Below are 19,800 nucleotides of genomic sequence, written 5' to 3' on the forward strand. Positions count from 1 at the left end.
TCTATGTGGACAATGTGGCCACTAGCAGCAAGCAAGACAACTACTTTTATCCAGACTGCAGCAGATACAGATCCCTCCCTTTTTTCTGTCTATATATAAAAGAGAATCTCCAGCTGCTTACAAACGATTAGATTTTCCTCCTTTTCTGATCACTTGTGGCATCAGGAGAACACATGGGAGGGGAGGGGTCGAAGAAATAGGGTTAAAATTTGCTTTAATGGACAGCGTTTAAGATTACGGTCCTCATCTTTGAGGGTGAAAGTACCGCAGAACTGACGCTGGCTCACTTGTTTACACTTTCGCCATCATAAAGATCTGCTAAGTTTTAAGGGGCCTTCAAACAGGAAGGGCTGCTTGCAAGGGTGCGGTCCAGGCTCCGGTTGCATGTACCACCTCCTCATGTCAACCAACAGTATCCCTTACTCTTATTGGTATGTGCTTCAATTTGCCTTGACTGCAAAGCCTAGAAAAGTTTTAATCTGGTATCTCTATGTTTAAGTGGCTTTCTATGATTTCTGGTCGCAGTGACGTTGCTGCTAGTCGCTTCCTGGGTGGACGCCCCTCGAGAACCAGCGGGCAAATCCTGTTGTACAGCAAGGGTGGCAACGCTTACACATCTAATTGATTAATCGCTCGCATGCCCGTTACAAACATACAAGAACGTATTTTCGCCTCTCTGAGCGCTACAGGGTGCAAACTTTGCTTTGCGCTTACCCCAAACACACCACAACCTTCCTGCTTCTCTGTAGTGAGATAAAACCGTTTTCAGATCTCAGGAGTCGACTTTTTTGAACTGAATGCTAGCGGACAGAAATGATGTGCAAAAAAACAAAAAATAATGTAAAAGATGTAAAAAAAAAACAAAAAACAAAACACACAACCTTTAACCCTCAAGCAACCAAGCTCTTAACTACATGGGAACACATTTTGTACGGCTCTGTCCAAGTTTGTGGGGTTTTCTTGACCTGTGATGAAATTTTCTAATAATTAATAATAATTATGGTTTTAAATCACTTATATCCACTTAAAAAAATGCAAGTCACTAGTAGTAGCCACAATGTGGAGATTAAAAGTGAAAAATTCTAACAAATAACATTAAAAAACAGAACTCTTTGCAGCACCAGTTCCAATAAAGAACAATGAAAAGTTGCAGAAGTAGATGGACGAACTCGTTTTCCCACACATGTATAAAAACACAGCACTCGGTCACTTGAAGGTTAAAGAACTCAGAGCCTTGGAATCCATTCACACTTCTAGTGCAAAGTGTATATAACGACTCTTCCCATACAGTGACACGCTTCATGTAACTGGGCGCCGGGCTGTAAAAAGGCATTTTCATGTACTTCATCAGGCTTTAGTAAGCGTGTACTTATGAGTTATTCATCAGCAAAATGTATGTTGAAGAGCAGAGTCATTACAACTACAATGCAAAGCTTTTCCCTCCTTTAAATGATGCAAAATGGCGAGATGAGAAAATGAAGAAGGTAACCTCTCATTTTACTGAGGGCTCGCATTCTCATAGAGATCAAGTCTGCCTCACTCTGCAGCTCAGTTTGACAGAGAGAGAGGGAAAAAAAACAAAACAACAACAACAACAAAAATGAAAACAGCGGGCTGCTTTGAAAAGGAGAAGCAGCTCTTCATTTAGCACGGTAAACAAGAAGCTTTGAAGTCAGCCATTTAAAATAGGATTTACATGAATAAATAAATCGCTCACTGATGTGAGGCAGAAGGCTTTGGGTAATCGTCTGTGATTCTAACACACATGACACTGCAAATAACACTGCGAGGTTCAAGTCTGGGAATTATTAATAAATACCACCTGCTCCGGTCTGCGCTGCGCCTTTGCTCAAACTTTGCTCGGCGGTCGCGAAGAATGAAAGTCGCTTTATTCGATGAGGCGACAGATGACGAGAGTTTATATTAAACGCCACTTTATTGATGTCATCGTTCACGTCGGTGACAGAGCGTCTCCGGCTGTCCTCGGCTGTACAAATTAACGACGACATACTCGTCCGTCTCCCCCGGCTTGTAGATGTGCTTCGCAACTCTGTGCTTCACCTTGATCTCTTTGAAATATATTAAAATAACAGTTAAAACTCTCACTAGGGACGGGGTTCGATAGCGTTTCAAGTGTCAGATCTCCAGTAACGAAAAGCTGCTGTTTTCAGTGGCAGCTTGATTAAATAAACATGAGCCGAGCAGCATAAAGTATGAAATATTAATTAAATGTATGTGACACATTTAATTAAAAGCTGCGGGCTACTGTACTTCACCAGCGACTCTAAAACGCTCGGGGTGATTTAACGAGGCAAATAACAGCACCGACTCCACGCTGGCACGTTGCAGAGGTGAGAGAACGGCCTGTCGTATAAATATGTTTGTTTATAAGCGAAATTCACGAGTGGCCCGGATCACTGGGGATAAAAACACCCATCTGAGCTGAACTTGAACAAGTCTGGCAGGTAAATACGAGACTATAACAACATGACGCTAACACAGCTTTCATGAAACTGTACTGGACTGTATGTCTGTGTAGTTTTACTGGTGTTTTTTGCAAGTTTCAGCCCGAAGCAGAGTTTAAAATATCGAATATCACACTTTAACTGGTGCCCGTGTTCTTCCTGCAGGTCTCTATCCACGATCGCCCTCTGCTCTGCTGCTGGCTGTTTTTCAGACATTTCTTTTACAGAAAGTTGAAAAGACGACATAATTTGCAGGCCGAGCAGGACGTTCACGTCGCCGCATGTGGCTCAACAACCAAAAAAGCCAGAAAAATAAGATTTGAAACAGAGAAAAGCTCATGTTTTATTGAGCACCATAATCTTGGGCTATAAAAGATTTAACACTATCACCGCTAAAGCTCGCTGGGTGTTTGGTGCCCTTCCACAGAATCCACGAGTGGACTATTTACTGGCATCTTTTATGTTGTGGAACAAAACGAGGAAAAAGTGTAAAGCTCACGTAAAACACGGGCTTTACTTTGAGCTACGAAGAACCGGAAGTGCAAACTCATTTCCAGGTTTAAGACTCGTTCCTGCGGCTGTGAAGGGGAGAAGCACCTATCATCCACCTTTCTAACACAGCTGTGTTGATGGCACAGTGTTAATTTTTATAATTGTTTCAGGCTCTCCGATTTCAATCTAGCGATTTCTTGCAAACTTTTGCAGTTGCTCAAGTGACTTGGGTAGATCTCCAAGTCGTCAGGGCCTGTGAAAATTGTTATCCCAGCAGGTGGGAGAAAAACAAATATACCACCTAACACGCTTAAAAAAAACCCCCAGAAAACAAATTATTAGTTTTTTCTTTAAAACAGAGTTAGGCTACTTATATCTCACAGGGTTAGAAAGTTTGGCACAAAAAAAATCAAAGTACGAGAAGTTTTGGATAAGAACCTGAAAATGTTTGAGTGTGAAGCTAAAACTTTGAACAAACGCTGAAGTTTTCATTTCAGCCTCCATCAAATCAAGTTTTCCTCCAGCTGAATCTGCAGCCGGCTCCTCTTTCTGCTTTTGTTGTTCTTTAATAAAGAAGGCTTAATGAGAGATTTGTTTACCAGCTATCACAGCCCATCCCAGCCCCCCCTGCCTCGCTCCCTCTGCTCGCCTTCCCTCGATGTGTTACGTTTGAGTGTCATGGATGGAGAACAGAAACGGACGTCTGCAGCGCTGCCCGTCTCTCGATCAGTCTTTGCTTACATGATTGTGACAGCCACCGTTTGCTTCCAACGTCTCGGAAGACCTCTCGGCTTTTCATCCTCCCCTTGCTCCTCCTCCTCCAGCTTATCGGTACGGCGGTTCGGGCTGTTGAGGGTTCGGCCTGTAAAGCTGCTGCACTCGCACAGGCCGCCCGTTAGCCGGCCAGCCTCCCGATAGCTGTCCGATAACCCTGAGGCCCACCGCGTGGCCGTGTCCTGGAAGTGGGGCGCTGGGGCTGAGGATGTGGGTCTGTCCCAGCTGGGGCTCAGCGGTGGGGGCGCTACTTTGAAGGCATGGTGCCGAGGCGGGCGGGGAAACAGGGTAATGAGGGAGTAGAATGGCAGGCGTGAGGCCATAGCGCACTTGGAACACTCTAAGAGGTCCCTGCGCTAAAAAGCCGTTCGGCCGCTGAGGCTCCTGCAGCTTTTCCGAGTCCTTTACCTCCGGGGCTTTGCACTCCTCCGCTCTCTTGGTTTTCCCCTGCTGCTTCCTGGCCTGAGCGAGCTCTTGCATTTTCTCTGCCTGAGCCCTGCGGACGTGATACGTCTTCCTGGAGCTTTGGAAGGAGTCCAAGAACTCGTCCAGGCTTACGTTTCCCCCCATGAACTTCTCCAGGAGCTCCTGTGAAGCAGGGTAGACAAATAAAGCGGCATCAGCAGACAGGACGTCACACTAAGCAGAGCGGGACTCGTTCAAACAAGCTCAATCTGATCAGGGATGTTTACCGGTGAACTTTGTCTGACTCAATATTTCACTGCAACTAAATTTAATACTACTACACATGTCCTTCTGGCAAATCTTCAAAGACTGTGTGTGTGTGTGTTCTCAGCACCATACAAGCATCGTCTGGCTGAACCGAGCACTGACAATAGAAGTTTTATTTATGGAGTAATCACTGAATTAATCACAGTAAGTTTTGTTTTGTTTTTTTACACATACCGGAAACCAAAACTCAGATTTATTCCACAATACTTACGTAGCTTCTTTAGAGTTCACCAAATTAAGTTTAAAACTTAATGATTAAAAGCAAGCTTACCCACTTTCTTTACAAGCCTGGAGTTACTCGCATTTGGTTTCCACACACACACACACACACACACACACACACACACAATTAACTGACTCAAATCTTTGCTAAAATTGACACTTTCTCCTTTCAAGTTGTTGAGCTCATTCGGCTGTGCAGCTGACAGTGTTTGATGTGCAAACTGAAAGCGTGCGCACACGATCCACTGTCAAACCACGCTCGGTTGTTTGTAGGTGTTTATTGTCTCCTGAGAGCACAAAAAAAGAAAAGAAAAGAAATCACACAAAGCAGATGCCACTGTCTAAGAAAAGCTAGAGAAAATATTCGTCTTTCGTGAGTGTAATCTAGGACATAATACGTTTTTCAGGTGCTTAAAGACGTTCAGATACCTCTGGTACGCTGTCCTGCTCCGTGCAGCTTTGAGCGTTTAAAGTTGATGTAAATACGGATACTGTACATTTGTTAGACTTCTCTGTCACACATGCATTTTAAAGAAGCGGTATAAAGGTGGGGGTCATTTTCATGGTCATGTATACAAATAATCAGGTTCTAAATGGGATTTTAATTAAACATGTGCATGGCAAAAGCTACAAATGAGCAGTGAGGAGTGTGATCAGATGATAGTGAAGATCAGTGTGAAACTAGAGTTAATCTAACTCACAGCTTAGTGAGGACTGAACAGCGAACTTTTTTAAAATCTTGGCATATTAAAGAAACAGATTCTGTTTTCAGGGACTGATTACTAATTTTTGGCTACATGTCTTTATTCTTTGACTCTACTAGAGCGGCTCGGTATGATCCAAAGATCAAAATAATCCTTGTGTATCTTACACAGCTCCTCATAAATCCCCTGTTTTCTTTTAATTGGCTTTAAAACTGAACTAATTAACAAACAAACAACAACAACAACAACAACAACAACAACAACAAAACAAAAAACTGGAATTAAATAATAATAGAAATTGTCACATCTGAAGATCTGAATCTGGTAAATGTTTCGCTTTTTTTTGCTTGAAAACTAAATTTGTTAATAAATTTGTTGCCAGATTTCTCTGTCAGGTGGCTGATGGATATTTTCAGGTCTAAATGTGTCCTCTGATGTCCCCTATAACCTGATTTCTACCACTGACCTGGTTTCTGCCACATGTGTCAAAGCACAGAGTGATGCAGAGAGCACAGGGTGACTGAACTGGACATCAACCAGCAATAAAACCTTCAATAAAACCAGATTTTTGATTCAAAACCTGCAATCTTTATTATCAGGTATTTGCATGTTCTTCTTTATTTCCTGGTATGTTGTGCATTAAAAAAATTAAAAATTGGCCAGATTAAGAAAATAAAGTAGTACAATTATGTACTGCTGTGGTGGTCCTGGTGTTTATAGCCTTTAATTGCCAATTTAATTGTTGTTCGTATAATTATTTTATTTTATCCTTAATACTGTGATATATTTGTTGTCTAGTTCCTGTTTTATTTGTTGGTTTTGTCATACTTTAATGTTAGATATTTGTCTATCGGTTAATTTTATTTTGAAGGCTCTTTTTCTTGTCTCATATTGTCTTTACGTCCTGCTTTTGTTTCTCTCCCTCCTTTATTGATATTCTGGTTTTTCCTAAATGGTTCGCATTAACCTCCTAGGACCTGGCGTCCACATATGCGGACATCACATTTTGGGTTGTCTAGACCAAAACACAAAGTTTTGCTCTACAAGGGCCTGATATCCACCTACGAGGTCATTATACAGCCACTGTTCTATCAAAATTTAAAACAAATGTCCTCATATGTGGATCAAATTTTTCTGAGAAACAAAAATCAGGTTAAAAAAAAGAAAAAAGAAAAAAGGTAATTCTTTGTTTTTACATTCATCAGCTCCTAATCAGCCAAAATAGCATTAAAAACGCACGCCATGAAAGAGTTCGGGTCTTAGGAGGTTAAGAGTGGGAAGAAGTGGAGTCACCAGTGAACTGATGGACAGATGAGGCTGATGTTATTCTAATTAACTCTAACTTTAAACTTTTCAAGATTTAAATGTTCAATTTTAAAGTGACCAAACTGAATCATTTTATACATTTTTAATTTTAAAATTGCTTCCCACCATGAATTTGTCACGAATCTACTTCCAACAGCTCTTCATATTCTTTTTTTAAGATTAACATGAACTGACCCACTGTGGAAATATCATATTCTTCAACAGTACATTTAATTTTATTTCAATTTTATTTTTTGATCACTATATTGTCATGCTTTGTAGTACGCCATGGCTGACAAGCTTAAAGTAGCAGAATAAAGCAGATTTATTCACAAAATCCTTGTCTCGTCTTTAAAATCCCCCCAAAAAGAAACAAAACGAAATCGGATTAATAATAATAATAAATAAAACTAAAGGTACTTTGGAGCAAATTGTGTATTATAATACATTAATATCATTTTAGTAATAAAATAGTATTTTTGAATGATGTGCATCAGGGTTTTCTATGCTTTGTTCATTTTATTTCTTTGTTCTTTTAAGTTTTTTGAGGACTTAAAATAAACCCCTACACTTCTGTGAAGTACTTTGTTAAGAAATGTACTGTGTAAATAAAGTTTATTTTTATTATTGCTATTTGACTGGATAAAAGTGAAGACAGTAAGGGATTTTTTAATCATTATAATCATAAAATAGCATAGGTTTTGATTTTATTCTAACTTGCCACTTACAATCACTGTATTAAAATGTTTTGCTGCTAAAGATGCAGCATTTACTGCTGCAGAAGTCTTCACTTTTAGTGTCTCTGCACAAAATATTTGAAATAGAAGATGTAAAAGCAGAAAGAAACTGAAGCATGGAGGCAACGTTTAAAGAAATATTCCTGTATGAAATATAACTGGGTCATAATTGACCCCCAGTTGGTGATTTGAGTTGCCAGAGCAGCCTGGTCACGTGAGGGTTAAAAATGGGTCATAAGCACTGTTTTTAATTTATTATTTTCACAGTAATTTTCTCAGTGGGTCAGAAGAGTTTGATACACAGGCGCATGAATTTGTGACGGGGAGGGGTTAAATCACAAAAACAGCTGTTGAAGCGGATGTTTACTCCTGCAGAGTGCCCTCCATTAACAGTCACTGTCATGTGACTGGTGGATTTTTGGGTTTATTACGTTTCCTCCCGCTGTGTGTTCCCCCCACTGCGACTTGTGAGAGGTTCTCCATCTGGCGTGGACACCGTGAAACAAACAGAGCCACGGACCCGGGAATACATTGGCCTTTCTGACAATAAACAACAGCTGCTACAGGCAGAGTGCTTTTAATTTCATCTGGAGTGAGCTAACTATATGTGACATTTTAGTTTAATGTTCATACTGAGCAGCACACGTCCAGAAACCAAAGTCAGGACAGGAAGAAGAGCCACGACTTTGACTAACACGCAAGTCAAACATCATGTATGAGCTGCATACTTATCTATAATAACGCCTGGCATCTTTCCTGGTGTTCCCAGCTTCTTAACCGTTGAACACTAACAGCAGGTGATTTCTAACCACATGAACAGCTTCCATGGCCACAGTTATATAAAATCAAGCACCTAGCCTTACAGATTGCTTCGACAAAGATTTGTGAAAGAATGGTTCGCTCTCAGGAGCTCAGTGAATTCAAGCGTGCTATCGTGCTATGATGTTACCTGTGCGACAAGTCCAGTCATAAAATTTATTCGCTAGTGAATATTCCACAGTCACATGTTAGTGGTTTTATAACAAAGTCAAAGCAATTGGAAATGACAGCAACTCAGCCATGAGGTGGTAGGCCATGAAAAAGTCGGAGGATCAGTGGATGCTCAGGCACATAGCGCACAGAGGTTGCTGACTTTGTGCAGAGCCATTATCTACAGACCTCCAAACTTCACGAGGCCTTCAGATTAGCTCAAAAACAGAACGTAGAGAGATTCATGGAATGTGTTTCCATGGACGAGCAGCTGCTTCCAAGCCTTACATCGGCAAGAGCAATCCAAAGCATCAGAAGCAGTGGTGTAATGCACATCGCAACTGGACTCTAGAGCAGCGGAGACGCGTTCTCTGGAAAGACAAATCGTACTTCTCTGTCTGGCAGTCTGATGCACGAGTCTGGGTTTGACGGTTGGGTTTCAGGAGTTGGGCCTGGAACCTTGGATCCAATGAAAAGAACTCATGCGTCCAACTTAGTGGGAACAATTTGAGGATGGCCGCTTACTGTTCCCACCTGACTGTGCAGCAATGCACAAACCAAGGTCCACAAAGACATGGTTGAGGAAGTTTGGCGTGGAACACCTTGACTGGCCTGCACAGAGTCCTGACCTCAACCCAACAGAACACCTCTAGGACGAATTAGAGGGAGGACTGTGAGCCAGGCCTTCTAGTCCAACATCAGTGTCTGATCTTACAAATATTCTCAAACACACTCCTAAACTTTGCACAAAGCCTTTCCAGAAGAGTTGAAGCCATCATAGTTGCATGGTCGACATCATAGACGTGCAAAGGCAGACAAGGCTTGTATACATTTTTATGTGAATTCTGTTTAGTCTTCTTTAGAGCACCTGTCGGACCCCCAACATAGCTGAGCCAGCGCTTCTCCCTTTCTTGCTCTTACTTTTCTCAGGTGCGACTAACTTGCTGCCGTTTGTTTTATATGAAAGTGACAATCACATATTCTTAATGGTCTCAGCCCAGTAGTTTGCACCTTCACGAAGGTGCCTCTTGTTTGTGGCACACATTCAATCCAACATCTGTACCTGTTACATGAATTATGGTTTGTTTTTTTAAGTACAGATGGTGTGGTAAGACATGGAAACCTACAAACATTTGCCACTAGTAGTCACTGGGCCAATGATAAGGGTTAGCTGGAATTCAAACCCTACAGATTTGCTCACTTTTCTCCAAGCCATCTCTTTTTTCCTGTCTAAAATGTTTGCCACACTGAGTTTTAGTTTAATGTAATAACCTTGGTGCCACAGCTCCTTATATAATGCACAGTTTTTGGTTGTTATCATGTATTAGTCTTTATAACAGCACAATACTGCTTAGGTAAGTTTTATTTCTCATTTGTTTTAGTAAAAAATAATAACCTTGGTCTGTATGACAAAGACTAAACATGACAAGAACCAATGTTTCCCTCTGGGCTTTTGTCTGACAGCTTTTACACTTTACCAGCAGGCCTTTGGGAAAATGGAGCTGTGAACTAGCGTTGTCAACTTGAAAGAAAAATCCCAAACCAGTGTGTGCTGTGTTCCCTCAGCTCAGCAAGTAAAACAAGGTTAGGTCGGAGGCTGACAGGTGATTTAATCTATGCGAGCGTGGAAGCCAAACACATGTTTGGGTTTTGTTTCCTTCATCAGATATCCATCTTCATGTCGGTACCTGACAAGGAATCTTCCCTATATGGAAGAATGTTTGACTTAAGGCGACAAAATAAGAAGATGATGCTGTGCAGAGTCTTCGAGGGCTGGGATCCGTTTGTCATGGTGGCCAAGAAAAAAAAAAGCTTTGAGAAGTTTTAAGGCCACAGAGAGACTAGTGTGAATTAATCTGAGAGATGATGTTGGAAAACAGCTGTATCTGATGTCAGCTCTCCTGATGAACGACCATGAAAATCAAGATGCCTTCCCACTGAACCGACCGCTCTGTGAGGGCTTAATCTGAAATGAGATCCACACAGATAGCCGTGGAGACATAAAACAGCTTCATCTGTATGGATTCGAGCCCAGTAAACTGTACAGCTTTTATTCAAAGTCCGACTTGAATATTTTTGCAAATTCTTTCATGTGTCGCCAAATATTTTAAAATCCCGTCAGCTGTTCTGAGGCTGTTTGTAAAGCAGCAGACTGGGATGTTTACCAATGTGTCTGCTCTCAGGTGTGCTTTCTCATTCCGTGAGGCTGCTTGGTTTGTGCTGGGTGTTGCTTAATCAATCAGCGAGCAGCCGATCCAATGACCGAGTCGTGCTAGTATTGATTGCAGCCACACGAGATGGGGGAGGGAGGCGTGCTGGGCGGATCAATCTGAGCCGGGTGCAGAAGTGTGGGTTTGAAGGTGGGGATGAGACTCCCTCAGAGTCCTGATTGAGGCCAGAGGAGCGTGCAGGATTTAAACAGGACCGTGTTATCGTGGCACGTTGTGTATGTGCTGCACACCGCCATGACAAAGATAAATGTCAAAACATCGCTGCTGATGCTTTATTCCAGCAAAGGCCTTCCTCCAGTCTACTTATAAGTGTTTTATGTTTACACAGAGCACACTCTGGATACTCCAAGCACTCATAGTTTATGCAGGATTGTGCAAATGTTTAGGCGCTACAAGTAAAGTAAGATCTCTAAAAGAAAAGACCAATACCAGTCATATAATCAAAGATTTGGTCATTAATTTCACACTAAGTGAAGGGAAAAGGAGAAACAAGCCTCCAACTAAACAGCAACCAGAAGAGCTAGAAAACCTTTTTTTTTTTTTTTTTTTTAATCAGTTTGACTGTTTGGTGAAATAAGATGAGAATCTAAATACACTGCTCAAAAAAATTAAGGAACACTTTGAAAACATCACATCACAATTAAAAAAAAAAATCACGCTGATATCTACACTGATACGTACTCGATAATGCATTAGGAAGGAAAGGATGCCATATTGTTTGATGGAAATGAAACATGATTAAAAAGTGTTCCTTTAAGTCTCTTTGAGCAGTGCATATGAAGTTGTTGAAAAGCCTTCCACACTGACAGGAGCCAGCTGACGTGTTTTGGGCATGTCGTACCAAGAGGAAACCCGGGGTAAACCCGGGATAAACTGGAGAGATTATGTCTCTTGGCTGGTTTGGGAATACCTCCGAAGTGCTGGAGGAAGAGGTCTGGGCATTTCTGCTGGGACTGCTGCCCACACAGCCCAGACCCAGATATGAATCAGAAAATGCACGCATGGCTGGTTTTATGGTGTATTACTGTATTAGAATAAATTTCTATAATGCATGAGATTATCACTGGTATACCAGTGCAGCTGGTAACTCATAGCTCAAACTAATCTTTATTTACCTCATACTGTACTTTGATGCAGCTTCTCACTCTTTACCTACGTATTCAAGCTATATCCTCCATCTAAAATGAGCCGCTTTAGCTCTTTTCCTCTGCCTCTACGTGAACTGTCTGCTATTTCTTCCCCATTTGAATTGTGTGCATAAAGCAGAAAAAGCCTGTCAGTTTAATTCCAGTTGGGCTTTAAAAAATGACCGATGTGCTGTTGATAAACACTGCCTGTGAAAAATCCTCCACTAATCCACGATGAGCCGGCCAGGCAGGCGAGAGAAGTACGACTCCAAAAATCTACCCAGCACATGCACGGCACTGTCCACTGTTTAGTAATCATCTTAAATTGGACAGTCATGAAGATGGGATGAGCTGAACGTGCTCACTGGGCTGTGGATATTTGTCATGCCAGTGGATGATGGGAATTACACAGTACAGGCCTACACGCAGGTATTATTTACTACAGTGATGAGCTCATCCTGATCATCCATTCACAGCCTGGCTTACTCCTGCAGAACAAATCAAAGGCACTGGCTAAATTATATTCTAGTGAACAATCAATTACAGACAGTTGTGGCTGTGGAGTGTCCTGGGCTGCTGTCCAAAAACATTGTTGTCAGTCTCATTTCTGCTGCTCATGCAGGCGTGTGTGGTTTGTTTGGATGTGGCGAATCTTTTAAACTAAAGTTTTAACTTACACATTTTTATCAAGTTTAATTTACAAGACAGCCCATTTCTCCTTTTAAAGTCGACAGGCAGCTGTTTGGGATCACCCCACCAACACAGAGGGAATTTAGAGTTATTTGGAAACTATTTACATTTTAGTGAGTCATAGGATTTGGCCACGCAGAGTCAGGAATTAAGTAGGAACGAGCATCAACTTTTTGGCAATTAAGGAGATTGATCCCTTATGTTTGGAACAGACGTACACTCACTGGTCACTTCCTTTAGGTACATCTCTTCATTGCTCATGCAAATATCTAATCAGCCAATAACATGGCGATTTGCTGAAGTTTAAACTGAACATCAGAAAGGTTATTGGTGATTGGCTGATTTACTGGGACTTTCTGTGTAGAGAAAGGCAACATGAACTCATAAACACTTGAGTAACTGCATCTCTGAATGCACAGCATGTCAAAACTTGCAGATGGGTTACAGCAGCAAAAGACCACACGAGTGCCACTGCTGTCAGTGAAGAACAGAAAGCTGATGCTACAGTTCACACAGGCTCACTAGAACTGGAGGAGACAGAACACTGGGGATATTTTATTGGCACACGTTCTGCCCTTCAGTATCAGTTGAGCATTGTTTAAAAACCACAGCCTACTCGAGTACTGCTGCTGCACATGTCCAACCTTTTATAACCACAGTGTACTCATCTTCCGATGGCTGCTTCCAGCAGGATAGCATGCCATGTGATAAAGCTCAGATCATCTCGATAGCATGCCATGTGATAAAGCTCAGATCATCTCACATTGGTTTCTTAACACCATAATTAATTCTCTGTAGTCAAATGGACTCCAGTCACTAGAGCTCAATCCAATAGAGCAGCGGTCCCCAACCCCCGGGCCTCGGACCCGTTACGTGAGTTGTTTGGTACCAGGCCGCGAGAGTTGAGGCTCAAGTGTGAAATGTATGGTTTTCAGGGTTTTCATCGGTTTTTAGTGTCATTTTGTTATCGTTTTTATTGTTAACTCGGTTTTCCTGGGTCTTTTCACGTGTGTTATGAATAAATCTTCTTTTTTTCGGTACCGGTACTAGTTTTATTTTGTTGTATTTATCCGCGACACCTTAAAGGCCGGTCCGTGAAAATATTATCGGGCATAAACCGGTCCGTGGCGCAAAAAAGGTTGGGGACTGCTGCAATAGAGCACCTCTGGGATGTAGGGGAACAGGAGATTCACATCATGGATGTGCAGCTGACAAATCTGTACGATGCTATGGTGTCCATGTAGACCAAAATCTGAGAAATGTTACCAGCACCTTGTTGAATCTAAATTAAGGCAATTCTGAAGACAACACGTTACTATCACATGCTTCTTTTCCACTAGCGGTGTTTGAGTTTTGGATGTTTTCCATTAGAATTTAGTGCCACCTCGATGTGGGTGGCCCAAAAGTCCTGTGATGTAATTTTTATGCGACACAAACAATACAACAAGGGTGGACATTGAGGTGATTGGAAAAGATGCTAAAGGTGTACCCAATAAAGTGGCCAGTGACCATACATGATAGGTTTAGGTGTATATTTGTGATGGACTGAGGTGAGATAGACCTGTACGTCTCCTGCAGACATGTCTGCTCTGTTTTCTTAATCCTTAACTAAAAAATCTCTGCAAATCTCCAGAAAGGGATCAAGACAACGCCTGTTTTGCAGTGGCATGGACTGCATATTCTAGTCAGTGTTTTCAATGACAGTCAGGTTAGGATAAACAAGAGGGTCGGGAGAAAAGTCTGGAAAGATGAAAACATTTTCTGTCTTTTCTTAATCGCTTTCTGAAGCCTCACATTAATCTTCACACTAATCTATGTTGAGCTAAATTCTGTCTTTTCTCATCTAGGATATGGTGCTTCTTCCTTTCTTTCTGCCTGCAGCTAAATGGATTTGAGCCCTGTCTTCAGAATTCAATGGTGCAAGGACACTTGGTAGTTATTGCAGAAAAATGGCAATTAACAGAGAGGCAGCAGTTTGAATGCAGTGCTGACTAAACACGTGTACGTGGGGGCATCGCTGCTGAGGCTGCTTTGGTGAAGTGGGTAGAGCTCACTGTATGTACAGCATGCCTCGTGGCTTTCGAGATCAGACTGTACAGAAGAGGGTGGGCTGTCAGCTAGACTAAAGGCTTTTGATAAGCAGCCGCAAGAGTGCTGCCAACGTGATGAAAGACTGTTTGATTCTCTGCAAGAACAAGAGAAACCAGCTCAGTTTTCACAGCTTTAGCGCGTCTGTGTGTTTTTACCTCTGAATGCTCCTCTGCACGTGCCACCTCTTCCTGCAGGAGGTTCTGCGCCGTCTGCAGGCTGTGCTTCTGCACATGAGCCTCTGCAACGACAAAGAGAAACAACACAGATGCATGAAGATTACTTTAAAGGGAGCTGGAAAAGAAGAAAAAAAAAAGATCCAGAAACCAAGAAACCGCAGTAGAGAAAATTATTTTTCCAAATCACAAAGAGCCTTTAGGGTATGTGCTGACGAGGAGACGCTGGTGATGGGGTGGGCGTTTTCTGGCTAGTAAAAAGGGGAAACAGCGGCTGTAAATATTCTACTTTGAGCTATTTTGGGAAACCGGTTACAGTTTGGTTTGACCACGAGGTCAGGCTGATCCGGGGGCTCATTCTTGCCCTTCTCTCATTCTCTCATTTGCATTTTCTTAGTTAACATCACAATGAGAGCACACTTGTGCTCGCAGATGGGCAAAAATACCTGCATTTTTATCATATTGACAAGTACATAAATGATTTAAGTCTCTGTCAATATGATAAAAACAAATGCAGGAAACTCTTAAATAAAAAGACAGAATCGTAAGAACTGCATCACAAATAAATGCAAATGCCATCAAACGATTTAAACCGGCTCACATCAGCATCGCATCTAAGCGAGTAAGCGGCGGCGTGATGGCTGACAAGATTATGTTTCGACATTTTAACGTGTCAGCAAACTGTCAGACGCTGATGAATGCTCGACACCCCTTTAATGTTAAAAATCTAATAATAACGCTCTAATTTAATGGTTTGACATCTGGAAAAATCTCGACAATGACAACGTCAGATGATCGGACAGGTTGTAGGCTTAAATCACTAATATGGACTTCAAGGTGAAGCCGAGTGTCTAATGAACCACAGTGGTGCCACGCTCACGTCGTGCACCCGTTCGAAAGGCAGAGATGGGAAAAGATGACCATGTTTACAACCTTAAAAATGAAAGAGGACAGTGCTTTGATGACACAGCAGCACTGCGCAACAGTCATGCGAGTGAAACTATCATCAACACCAGACTGGTGGGTGGAAGGATGACGTCTGCTTCCTTTTTTCGGACAGAGAGCAAAGAGAGACAAATTGCTCCTCAAGGGAAAGATTCATTATGCTCGCTGTTCTTCTGTACGGGTTAGGGTCACCTCCGCTGGCACTAGCCATCAGTTTGGTATTGTTCTGGGGGTTTGTCGACCTCTTGGATTTTTGTAACCTGGCACATACTGTCACGGTTCTGGGTCGGTTTGACCCAGCATTCAGTGTTTATTATATTTTGGTTTATTCTTGAATGATCGTTTTGTTACCTTTGTGATTTGTTGGTTATTATTTGAATTCTATGTTTCGGTTTATTCACGTTTAAGGATTTGTTCTTCGGTTGTGTCTCACGTTTAGTTTAGTCCACGTTCCATGTGTTATATTCTGTCTGTCTCTCAGTGTCGAGTCTGCGTCTTTGTGTAGTGATTTCTTGTTTCCTGTTTTATTGTGAAGGTCTGCATCTCATGTGAGTGTGTTCAGTTTACCTCCTTTGTCTCGTCTTGTTAATTACTCCCACCTGTGTGTAATCTACCTGTGTTTCTCTGAGTGTATTTAAGTCGTGTCTTCTGTCATTATAGTCGCTGCTCCTTCTGTGTGTTCTCCCTGCTGTCCGTCGTCATTCTCCGCTGCTCATCCTCCTTCATGTCCTTGTTTGTGTTCACTAGTTTAGTTGTTTTCAGTTTAGATAGCCTTCTGTTCCATTTGCCGTTTGCCCATTTTTACTTTGTTTAATAAACCACCCTCACACCTTTACAAATGCCTGCGTTTGGATCCTCCTTTATTTCTTCCATGCGGCTCATCTCACTCGCCGTGACACATTGTGCTGCTGCCGCTGAATATACAAAAGGTACAGTTGGTTCAGTTTTTGCTGCCATATTAATTTAATCTATCAGCACAGAAGCTCTGATATTTAGATTTAAAGATTATACAGCGGGAAATGTTGCTACAGTTTGAAAACTCCATAATTCATAATCCATGCCCTAAGTGCTGGTATAAATGGTACACAGCTGTGGTGACATCGCCGTTGACTTCCAAAGACCAGCATGGTGGTTATACTGGAGCCAGTAGTCTGCATATATACAGGACCAAATGTACAACTGTTACATTTGGTTGGCATTACCAGGTTTTTTTGTGCACATAAAACACAAATAACAAAGTTATAAAGTTTAACGAGGATAAATGATGATTCTGTTCTTATTCTGTTCTGCTTGTTAAGCTGATATCCATCCTGAACCACTGACAGAATAAAAGATGAATGTCAGTCACTCAGTGAAGTCCTGCAGCGCTTTTTCTGCATTTCCATTGGTGCTTTCACCTCACATCAAGTCAGAGGCGGCTCTGAGAGGCTCTCAGAGGCGGCTACCCAACTAATGGGCAAACATCTTGTGACCAACAAGCTACTTGCCAACCAGCACGCCCCCAGGATTTCTCCTTTCTGATTAAAGACTAAGAAACTCGTGAAGAAAGCTTTTCCCACTGACAGCAGTCTTTTTCCATCCAGATGACTGGTTCCTTGGCGGCCATTGAAAAATAAAATAAAAAATAAAATAAAATTGCAGCTTTACAGCGCTGTTTATGACTTGAACAAATGCCATGCATATTGTGGGATTATGATATTATTTTATGCCATGTTAGACCCCTAATTAAAGATTGTGAATTATTGTGTAGTTTCAGTTTGCATTATGCTCCTGAACTAGAAGAAGGTGATAATTATTACATTTGGTAAACTGATTTGCATTACATTAGACTGTTGATTTATTGTGAATGAATGATATTGTTTTATGATGCATTATACTGCTGAGTTATAAGAAATACTGTTCACAGAAAGTCATCGTCTCATTTGTCTGATTAGAAGAGAACAGAGCATACTGCCCCATTTCATCAGGAGCAGATAAACAGGGAGCCAAGGTCGTAGCTTAGGCGCTGTGTGAGAAAGAATGTTTAGGCTCTGATGATTAGGAGGGGGCCACTAGAGGCTATAAGAGTTTGATCAAGGCTCCACCATTTTGAGATCTGATGCTGTCTGTTGTATGGTGTCCATCTCCCACGCGTGTGTTCATTAAATCATCGTTTGACTTGACCCGGCCGGACCAGTGTGGTTATTTTGGGTTTTCCTCTTGTATCCATTCCCAATATTTGAATCCGTAACAGTTTTGGGGGCTCGTCCTGTGGTATTGGGATGGAAGTTTTGGAGGCTTGGACGGTCCGAGGTGGTCAGACAGGCAGACATTATCCGGCAATCGAACTGAGTGGACAGGCGCCTTTAAAAAAGAGGTAGGCACAGGCCTGTTGATTTGATCCGAAGTGTGCTGAATTGGACGATGAAATTAAATGTCTATTCAGTAAAAGTTGCCGGTGAGTGTCTGTTTTGATTTTGATGAAAAATCTCATGAGTTTTGAAACTTGAAATAAGCTTAAAGGTAAAAATACTGAGTTAGAGTCTCAGGTAAAGGTAAAAATACTGAGTTAGAGTCTCAGGTAAAGGTAAAAATACTGAGTTAGAGTCTCAGGTAAAGGTAATAATACTGAGTTAGAGTCTCAGGTAGATGGATAGGGAATTGGTCAGTTTGGGAGTTAGAGTCTCCATTGGTCTAAAGATTGCATCTGTGTTGGTCATGTTGCGAGTTAGAGTCTCCATTGTCCATAACGTTGCATCTGCCTCAGTCATACTCTTGTTTTTGGGTGTTGTCTGTTGTTTAAAAGTATTATAAATTTTGTTAGAACGGTGGTTGGAGTCCACTAAGAGGCGCATAGCCCGGAGGTTACGCTCCCTCCTGGCCGCGGACGCGCGACCTTGACCTGTCGGCGAACAGGGTTAGTTCAGTTGGTCACTGTGGAGCTTGGGGCACTCCAGAATAACTAGGAGTTAGAGGCTCCTTATCTGCGCTTTTTTGGGCACTGTAAATTGACTTAGGGACTTTAGAGATGAGGCCAGATACAGTTAGAGGCTGATACTGGTTAATTGATTACAAAAAAGTTGGACTTTCTTCGGTTGGACCCGTTATCTTAAATTTGTCAAAATTGTGTAGGCGCTAAAACTTTCAGGCCTGAGAGTGATTGTAAATATAAGACGTCTTTGTAAAATAACATAGAGAGTTGAGTGTGAAACGAGGCTGTGTGTGACGACAGTGCGCTGCAGCGCTGCAAGCTATTTTTAGATAGTGTGTGAACATGCAAATGAGGTGGCTGCTGTGAAGCCCATAGAGGACTTCCTGTTTAGCGTGTTATTGAGTTTTATAAGTATAATTTGCAAATAATAATACATGCCTGTAATTAAAACGCTGATTTTGCTGATTACAATATTACAAATAAAGTTTTAAATCACTACGGTGAATGTTTAATGTTTGGCTGAGTTTTGATATATGAGAGACGGCTTCGCAGCTGTTGGGGGTAAGTGACCGGAAACTTGCATGCCCATAAAAGGCAACTGCCTGACTGTGTGAACTATGCACCAAGAGAGAGAGTAAAATCTAGGTGGATGAATTAAATGGATGTTGTAAGAAAAATAGTAAATGAATGTTTTAGTCTTTTAATACAGGTGGATTTCTCTCAACCAGGAGACCTGAGTACAGCAGCAAAAGGATAGATTAATAAAATTGGGACGACACACATGCCAAACTCTGGCTCAAAATTTTACAGGTTGACCTATCACTTTGTCCCCACCCGAAAAAGAAGCTTAAAGGACATCTTCTCCTCCAGTTATCGGTTACCATCACTGGAAATTTTCAGGCAAGTTTTTCACTGAATTGTTTTTGGCACCATGTGTCCCTGAATCTCACAAGCAAGCTCTAATTCCTGGCTGAAGACATGGAATGCTGTTATTTAAGGTGGGAAATCAAAATTTGGGAAACAAAATTAAAAACATACACAATTAGAGAAATGCCTTGTTTGAGAAAAAAAGTTAAAATATCCCACCCACAAACGCACATACACGCAATGAAGAAACAGCTTACACTCATGAACACGTGAAGATTTTCCAGCAAGGTTAAAGCAGCAAAACTTAACATACACCTGTTGTTAAATGATAAAGTCTATCCACTACTAACAATTAAACTCTCTGG

At 41.7% G+C, this 19,800-nt stretch overlaps 1 protein-coding gene across 1 annotated transcript in view; it reads right to left on the bottom strand.

The window, feature by feature from the left end:
- Nucleotides 1–1,115: 1,115 nt before the first annotated feature.
- Nucleotides 1,116–19,800, bottom strand: part of vps37d (VPS37D subunit of ESCRT-I) — a 53,928-nt gene continuing 35,243 nt past the window's right edge. Inside the window, exons 3-4 of the mRNA XM_087847487.1 lie at nt 14,695–14,777; nt 1,116–4,319 (exon numbers count right to left, since the gene is read on the bottom strand). Of these exons, the coding sequence (XP_087703613.1) occupies nt 3,783–4,319; nt 14,695–14,777 (620 nt within the window). The 3' untranslated portion in view covers nt 1,116–3,782. The remainder of the gene's footprint in view (nt 4,320–14,694; nt 14,778–19,800) is intronic.

The sequence above is a fragment of the Neolamprologus brichardi genome, chromosome 10, assembly GCF_056152115.1.
Source record: "Neolamprologus brichardi isolate AB-2024 chromosome 10, ASM5615211v1, whole genome shotgun sequence".
NCBI classification, from domain to species: domain Eukaryota; kingdom Metazoa; phylum Chordata; class Actinopteri; order Cichliformes; family Cichlidae; genus Neolamprologus; species Neolamprologus brichardi.